The 8,977-nt window shown below is 36.4% G+C and overlaps 2 protein-coding genes and 1 non-coding gene across 3 annotated transcripts; 1 reads left to right on the top strand and 2 right to left on the bottom strand.

Moving 5' to 3' along the window:
• Positions 1 to 1,909: 1,909 nt before the first annotated feature.
• Positions 1,910 to 4,262, bottom strand: LOC122011103 (KH domain-containing protein At1g09660/At1g09670-like). Its single transcript, XM_042567534.1, has 3 exons — positions 4,077 to 4,262; positions 2,146 to 2,286; positions 1,910 to 2,035 (listed from the first exon to the last, which is right to left on the bottom strand). Exons 1-3 carry the CDS (start codon positions 4,260 to 4,262, stop codon positions 1,910 to 1,912), a joined length of 453 nt encoding a protein of 150 aa, XP_042423468.1.
• A 612-nt stretch (positions 4,263 to 4,874) lies between these two features.
• On the bottom strand, positions 4,875 to 8,070 carry LOC122011102 (peroxiredoxin-2E-2, chloroplastic-like). The gene is made up of 2 exons (XM_042567533.1): positions 8,005 to 8,070; positions 4,875 to 5,570 (listed from the first exon to the last, which is right to left on the bottom strand). The coding sequence occupies exons 1-2, from the start codon at positions 8,068 to 8,070 to the stop codon at positions 4,875 to 4,877; spliced, it is 762 nt and encodes a 253-aa protein (XP_042423467.1).
• LOC122013124 lies at positions 8,001 to 8,106 on the top strand. Its single transcript, XR_006120464.1, has one exon. It is a non-coding gene; the product is annotated as a small nucleolar RNA R71 (small nucleolar RNA).
• Positions 8,107 to 8,977: the final 871 nt, after the last annotated feature.

The raw sequence follows: 8,977 nt of genomic DNA, 5'->3' as shown, positions 1-8,977 counted from the left end.
AACATATAGAGCGCAAGTATCACCTGATACGAGACATTGTCAAGCGAGGAGAAGTTGTCATCGCCAAGATGGCATCAGCAGATAACCTGGTAGATCCTTTCACTAAGGCCCTTCTGGCGAAACCTTTTCATCGGTATGTGGAGGGGATGGGAATCAGATGTATGGCAGCAGATATTGCTGCTTAGTCTTTTAGTGTAAGTGGGAGATTGTTGGAGTGTATACTAAAAGTCTAGCTTTTGTAAACATTTATTTTTGAAAAAAAAGAATCACATTGATCAAATATCTATATTTATTTGTTAAATATAGTTGTTCAATTAATTTATAAAGTAGATAACATGGTGTGTGGTGTCACATACAGAAGATCATGTTATCAGCTCTATATAAATTATAAACAGTTGCTCACGACTAAGATGGAAAGGAACAAACCATTGGAATAGTCGTAGTGTAATTAGGTATTAGTTTATCTTGACTAATAAATTACACTAGTACACTCTAAGTATATTGAGTAGGACCATTTTAGGTAAGTTCTTTTTATATTGGCTTAATAAAAGAACTAAACCATAGTTATTATGGAAGTGTGTGCTCTTAATCCTAATATAATAACAAGCACATATATTTAGTATTTATTTCATTAACTTATCAAAGGGTGAGATTTAGCTTGATAAATCAATAGGCCCGATAAGTTGAAAAATGATATTACTTATAGTGTGTGTTGTTGATTATAGAAGGAAACTGTGTCCTAATAATCTAGGTTGAGAATGTCCCCAAGAGGAGCTCATAAGGATTGTCATGTTAAACCCTGTAGGTGGACTTAGTCCGACATGACAATGAGGTTGAGTGGTACTACTCTTGGACTTAGATATTAATTAAGTGAGTTATCAGTAACTTACTTAATTAGTGGGCATTCGTTATCTTAAACATAGGGAGACTAACACACTCATGATAAGAAGGAGCCCATAATGTAATTTGGGATTGGTGCGGTAGTGCAACAATAACTCTCTAGTGGAATGAGTTATTGTTGATGAACTTGAGTTGTGTATTCGGGGCGAACACGGGATATCTCAAGCTCATCGGAAGGCCAAAACCAATTTCTCCTTTAGGTCCCTGTCGTAGCCTCAATAAAGCCTCAAGTCCATCCAAATATAAGCCCATCTTGGTGTCCAAGAAGGGGGCCGGTCCAATGCTTGGTGGCCAAGCAAGGGTCGGCCACCATCTCCTCTTAAGGGGTCGGCCCCTTGCTTGGTGCCCAAGCAAGAGGGGGTCGGCCACAATAATTCAAACAAGGAGGGGTGTTTTGAATGTTTAAAATCTTCTCTTTGTAGAAATCTACAACTTGTAAAAGAGAGATTTTAAATTTATAAAACTTTCCTTATTTGAATTAGGCCCATGGTTTAAAAGAAAGTTTACACTACAACAAAAACATTAATAGACAACGGTTAAAAACCGTTGTCGTAGGCTCTTTAAAACCGTTGTAATTGGCAGCAGTTTTAAACCGTTGTCTTTGAATGAAAAGACAACAGTTTTGCAACGGTTTTAAACCGTTGTCTTTTGAATGAAAAGACAACGGTTTAAAACCGTTGTTGTTTAGAGCATTTTTATTAACTCTACCAGTTATACAACCATTTTGGGTCTACGACAACGGTTTTTAACCATTGTCTTTGAGGGTGATAGACAACAACAACGATTTTAAACCGTTGTCTTTTAAATTATTATCTTTTAATACCAATATATCATATTTCAATATAAATATATAATAAAGAATCATAATCACAAAAGAAAGAATATTTTTCACATTAATGTCATTCAAAATGTTACTTATACAAGAATTACAATCACAAAAGAATAAACATGTCTCATATTCAAATAAAATTTATCCCAATACAAATAAACAAATAAACTCCATTTACAACTATTTCCTGTGGGTCAACTCCCTAAACATTTGTGGGCTCATTTGTGGGCTATCTTCGCTCAATGTGCCGTTGAGAATGGCCAACTCCCTGAACTGTTGCTTCTTGTAGTAGTCCATTGACTCGTCCTGCAAGATTTACAGTTTGAATAGTGACTATGTTTCGATAACAACGTTCGCGTCGACATCTTGTAGAACAACGCAGAGGATGCACCCTAGGTGAAAGTTTTTGTTATCACATGTTTCAGAAGATCTTCAAGGGTGGCAACAGCTTGGTTTAAGCGAGCATCAATTATGTCTGGTGTAAATTCTGCCTCCAATAGTATGTGCAGCGGTTCGGTTAAGTGTTCATATCCAGGTTTATCCCGTAAGCTTTCTTCCTGTTCAAAAAAAAGGGGGAAAACTTGAGTATTAAGACAAGAAATAATGCACCTTAGCTTTTGAGTTGATAATAACAATCCATTAGGTCATATTATAGGATGCTAATATCGAAAATTACATAGGTTCTAAAATGCTCGGTTAACTTAATGTCGGTGTAACTTGTACAAAGAACAGCATACTCTAGCAGAAACAAGAGAAGAGAAACTCATATCACATTCAAAAACATGGATTATTTTGCCTTCAAATATAAAAACAAAGATCTATTTTTTATGTAGGTAGGTCTTAAAAAGTTAATAGTGAGGATGATACATCAAGGTTTGGGAGATTGGAATATACTCATTTTTCATTAAGATAAATATTACATGATATCCGCATACCATGATATCCACATATTGAGGGTGATCAAACTTCATAAAAACTCTCATAATTGAAGAAGAGTGGATTCAACTGCAATTCACTAAAAGTGACATAAAATTACCATGAAACAAAAACACATATAAAGATGATATTTGCTAAAGACTAACAAAATCCTCCATTAAACAAAAAAAAATCTTCACCACTAAAATGTCATTTTAGTCTTTTAAATGCCAACGTCCAATTACAACACACACAAGAACAATCAACAATGCCAGTAACTAACAGTTGTTACACTAATGCCATAGGATAAGCTACATAATTACACTAAGAATTAAAGCATTTTATGGAGACCCATAAGAAAAGAAATTAAACTAATAAAGAATAATGAGAGAACCATCAATCAGTTTTACCACTCCAGTAGCTTTTGCCAAGTGATTGCACGTCCAAGTTGAGAGAATATTAAGCATGGTAGGAGCAGAGAAAAGACAAACTGCAACATGTGTTAGATGCACATGTAAAAAATAGAATCTTTATATATAAAATATAATCTATCTTGGATTTTTATAGTAGACAAGAATATTGTACATCATTAATCTTTATTAAGGCGGAAGGAATTCCTTCGTTTAACAGCCACATTCTCTCAAGGAACAAAGTTTAACAATTCTCATGTGCACTCATAGCGAATAATGTAACAAATTGTCCTTTAGAGAAAGGATATAAATGGTCTGGAAAGGATTTCAACACCAGGTACGAACAGGTAAATACCAGTCCCATTTATGGCTCAAAAAAAGTAAGGTCCTTGTTCCAACTGATATGGTACCAGTCTTTACCTGACTACTAAATATTAGTAAGTACTCCAGTAACTGATAGCCGAAGCAGACTAAACAGTGAAAAGGCACACCATATTAGAAAGGCAAGACTTGTCTAGGGAGATGAGATCAGGCCAAGGTTAAAAGGAAGGGGTAAAGTCAACTTAGTTGACCAACTCAGCATGTGTCAGGTGGAAGGCAAGACTTGACTGGTAAAGTTTAGTTTGGGCTATTATATTGCATCATAAAATTATATAGATTCAGGCTAATGAGTCCGCTTCACTTGTCTTCCAAACAAGTTAACATAAAGCTCAAGAAAATAGTCATGACAGCTGAAATTCAAAACCGTGCTTATTCACTAGTATGTTCAAGAGAAATAGCATCAAATTGTTGTCACCTTTTTTCTCCAAGACTCTGAAGTATGAAATAAACTAATTACTTGCGAATAAACTCTAACATCATCTTATGGTTGTTGAAATACAAATCACGATTGTTATGGAATAGAATGCCAAAGTAGAGCAAAGAAAATGATAGAGAAGGGTCCACCATAAACGATTGTTTAATGAAAGTTCAATATAAGTATGAAACCCAGATATAAATGAGAAAAATAGTTAACAACATACCCCATTGAGAAGCTTCCGGCCATTTGCAGAAAGAACGTTGACATACTTGGAGGCCATAAGGAACCCCAGAAAGCACATGGTAAACACTTTTGCTATTGGTAGGACAGTAAATTTCATCGAAGCAAAGATGGATTCACCACTTCCAGACTGATTATTGATTATAATCTCCAAAAGAGAATGCTCCATGTTGATAGTGTTCAACTTCTGACGACGCCTACATAATCTCCAAGCAAAATTTTACAGGTTCTATCCTCTGAGGTAAAATATTTGAACAAAATTTAAGGAGAGAAAGACAAATTCGAAATACAAGGTTAACAAATACTTACGACGCATACACTCACAGAAACGCAAGCGCACAGAAACTGGGTAGCCCAACACTAATCAAATGAGAAAAAATCTCGCAAATTCTCTCGTATCAACTCGAGAAGATACAAGATGCAACCGGCAACGAGATCAACAATATTCCAAAAAAGGGTAATGCGTAAGGAAACAAACATAGTTACGCTAATATCAGAAGAAAATTCCCAACTTTAATGTTTATATAAAAATCCTCTTTTGCACACGAAACCATTGTGCAATCGAAAAATACAATTTCTCAGACAGAAGTCTAGATAAACATTTTAAAAAAAAAAAATAGAACGTCTAGACCTAACTCTTTCCTTATTAACATCCAATAATACAGTTGGCGAAAGCCGTGACCGCCTTATTGAGTTTTGGAGATCATAGAAATAGATAACTGCAAACAGACAAGGAAAAAAAAAAGCACGGACCTGAAATAGGGATGACGTTGAAGGGTTGTTAGAGGACTTTCAGCAAATCCTTGGCGCCGCTGAAGGTAAAGGCACCTCCATCCTCCAAGTTGAGCACTTTGACAACCCCATCTTCTGCCAGCAACGCATAGCGCCGGGATCGGACGCCTAGGCCCATGGGCTTGTATGACAGATCCAACTCCACCCCGAGTGCCCGGGTGAACTCTTTGTTTCCGTCGGAGAGTAGCAAAACCTCGTCCCTAATGTTGAGATCCTTCTTCCATGCATGCATCATGAAAGCGTCGTTGACCGAGATGCAGGCAATGGTGTCCACGCCTTTGGCATGCAGCTCCCCATCCTTTTCCACAAATTCAGGGAGGTGCTTCTGCGAGCACGTCGGGGTAAAGGCCCCCGGGACAGCGAAGAAGATGGCTTTCTTGTCCTTGGTGAGATCAGAGATGGTGACGGTCTGGAGCTCCCCATCGGAGCCGAAGTAGGAGAGGTTGGCGTCAGGAAGATTGTCTCCGACGGAGATGGTGGTTGCGACGGCGGGGGCGGAGGCAGAAGAGGCGAAGAGGCGGGGGAAGAGGGAGGACCTACGAGTGCGCAGTCGGAGGTGTAGAGTGGTAGTGGAAACGGAGCGGTGGAAGCGGGCGGCAGAAGGGAGGAGGCGGGGCAAAGAAGGGGCGACGAGTTTAGGTCTTGGAGAGGAAAGGAGAAGGGGTGGCGGGTTTAGGGCTTGCCGCTACGGTTTCGTGGGTTAGCTGAAGGGAGGTCAGGCAGTAAGAAGAGGTCGTAGGTTGGATCGAGAAGGTAAAGGGGCAGAATACGGCGGCAAAAAATTTCAGGGAGAGGGAAAGAAAAAACGTCACGGTAAAAAATGACGAAGGGGAAAAAGCGGCGAAAGAAAAAAAACAACGATATTCAACAACACTTAATAGACAACGGTTTTTAAAAACCATTGTCGTAATCCCAAAAAAACGCACATAGACAACAGTTTTAAAAAACTGTTGTCGTAGCATTTAAAAACTGTTGTTGAAGCCCCAAAAAAACATAAATAGACAACCATTTTTAAAAACCGTTGTCGTAGGCCTAAAAAATTGCTAAAAGACAACGGTTTTTGTTAAAACCGTTGTTAAAAGGCAAAAAACAACGATTTGGTATAAAACCATTATCGTTTGAGTGTTGTTGAATGATGTTTTTCTTGTAGTATTAAAAGTTTTAAAACTTTCCTTTTTTAACCATCCTTATGGTTTTAAGAAAAAAGAAGAGAAGTTTTAAAATTTAAATTTTCATTTTTTGTAACCATGTTAAAAAAGGAAATTTTTAGAAGAGAAGTTTTAAATTTTAAAACATGGTTTTAATTTTTTAAAACTTTCCTTTTTTAACATCCACTTTAGGAAAGAGAGCATGTAAAATTTTATAGGAGGATTTATTCTTTTATAAAATTTTATAAAAAATTTTCTTCCCCTTGATGATGTGGCTGCCCACCCTTGCTTGGTGCCCAAGCAAGGGGCCGGCCAAAATAAATAAAAATAAATCATCATCCAATTAATATTTGATAATTGATTCAATCAAGAGGAAAGAAAAGGGAAAATAAAAGGGAAAAGGAAAAAACAAGATGAAGATTTTAATTTTTGTAAAAAGTCTTTCCTTATTTGCCTTGGGCAAGTAATATAAAAGAAGAGGTGAGCAGGCTTTATGAGACATCAATTCTTATTCTCTTGCTTGGAGATCCTTGTGTGGTCGGCCCTCTCTCCATCTCTTTTCCCTTTGCTCTCTTTTGCACCTTGGTGGTGGTGGTGGCCGAATTCTAGAGGAGGAGGAGAAGCTCTTTGGGTGGTGTTCATCTTGGAGGATCGTCGCCTACATGACGTCCAAGAGGAGGCAAGGAATACGGCAGAAGATCTCAAGGTCATTAGCATACAAAGAGAAGGTATAATTAGCAATTGTTTTCCGCATCATGCTAGTTATTTTTCTTTGTAAGAATTCCAAAGACAAGAGGCATTAAATCTAGTTTTTCGAATTAGTAATTCGTATTTGTGTTTTTCTTTGTTTTTCGAATTTGTGATTCGATTGTTTTTTTATTAAACCTAGAGTTATATAAGGAAATTAAATATTAGCTTTCCTTAAAAGGCTTTGTCTAGGCGGTGATGGATGCTCCCATACCCCAAGAAGGTCATGTGCCTCGCCATGCAGTACTGGAAGCCAATTTTGAAACTTAATATTTAATTGAATTTATAACATAGGTGGATTTGGATCAATAGTGTTAAGTTCCGCTTGCGATCTAAGTCTAAACCATTAAGAATAGACAAGTTAAATTTGGAATCAATAATGTTAAGTTCTGTTTGCGATTCCTAATTTAACTTCTAAAGAACACAATAGGTTATTTAAGGAAAGGTTCGACACTTGTACAAAAGTTTTGTACGGTGGAGCTGGTACGATTTTCCTAGGACTAACCAACATATAGATATCAAGAAATTTGCATTCAACAGTTTTATTACCACAGAATTTGCCAAAGTCTTTATCTTTATTGACCCCCACTAGCCTTTAAGGAAAAGGAATCCTATGTGGAGGTTTTGGGAATGATTGAGCTTGTGGCTAAGTTTTAAATTGCTTGTCTAGTGATGATGTGATCAACTATTGAGGGAAATGTACTTGTGGCCTTTGGACACTTTCTGGAGTAATAGAATTTAGTTTTTGTGATTTTCTATTATTCTTCTCCTCAATTTTGTATAAGTCTTTTTTTAGAAGTTCTTCATGATTCATGCCACTTCTTAACTTAATATCATTACATTGTTTACTAGACCTTGTATGTAAAGGAGCTAGGGAGGTCATGCTTGAACCATTTGGAAACTATGTTATCAATCTTTGTCTCCAACTGTTTGAACCCCTCATTCTGTGACTTATGATTTTCCAAAATCTTGGAAGGTTGAACTCATTTTGTTTGATTGGTTCTTTTGCCTTCATGGCTTGTACTTCTGAAGTTCTCGAGGGAAATTCCATCCAACTTCTATCTAACCATTCTTGGAGATTCAATTTCACTTGATCAATTAATGTGTATGCTTCGTCCATACTTTTGTTCATAAAAGAACCTTTAGCTGATGAATCTAATAAACACTTATCTGAGAAAGAAATTCTCCTATAGAATATGTGCAGGGTCAGCTATTTTTCCAAACCATGATGAGGGCATTGTCTTTGTAAACTCTTGAATCTATCTCATGCTTTAAATAGTGATTCTCCATCTACTTGAGCAAAATTTGTGATGCAATTCCTCATATACACTGTTTTACTTAGAGGGAAAAAATGATTCAAAAATTACTTCTCCAATTGTTTCTAACTTGTGATGTTTGAGGATGGATAAAATTAAACCAAGTCTTTGCCCTATCTTTAATACTGAAAGGAAATGCTATCAATCGAACTGGATCTGCTGAGACACACTCACAGTTTACTATATCACAAAGCTTCAGGAATTCTTCAAGGTGGAAATATAGGTTTTCTGATATTTTTTCTCCAAATTTGTGACCTTGTATCATGGTGATTAACTCTAGATCTAGATGGAAACTCTCTGCTTCAATATGAGGTTGCACAATCAGAGATAAAAATCTTACGGAAATAGGTGCAAAAAATTCTCTCAAAGGCCTTGCTGAACATGTTAGTGCTCATGGATATCTAAGAAAAAATTATGAGAAAAAAAAAACAAAATTGAAGAATTAAAGACAAGAAATAAAATGCTATATAAAAAAACAAGAAAGAAAATGTAGAATTTAAATTGCAAGAAAGAATGCACAGAAATTAAAGGAAGGAAAACTGAACTATAAACTAACGATAAGAAAAGTAAATGCAGAATTTAAATTACAGAAACAAAAAAAACAAATAAATGAAAAACCTATTAAAAAGTCTAAAATAATTCGTATGTTAATCAACTAATGTTAATCGAAAATAGTCCCCGGTAACGGTACCAAAAACTTATTACGAACCAAAAGTGCACGGTTACGTCGTTAGTAATACAAAAAATATCAAACCCACAGGGACTGTTGATTAAGCACTAGTTAACTTCGCACGGTGAATTATCTAGACAATTAAAGATAGTTCACGAATGCTAGAAAGAGATTGAGAGAAGAAAGAAGAGTAGAGAGAGAATAGAGAATA

This window comes from Zingiber officinale, chromosome 8A, assembly GCF_018446385.1.
Source record: "Zingiber officinale cultivar Zhangliang chromosome 8A, Zo_v1.1, whole genome shotgun sequence".
Classification (NCBI taxonomy): Eukaryota; Viridiplantae; Streptophyta; class Magnoliopsida; order Zingiberales; family Zingiberaceae; genus Zingiber; species Zingiber officinale.
This window is presented reverse-complemented; position numbering and strand designations above follow the sequence as displayed.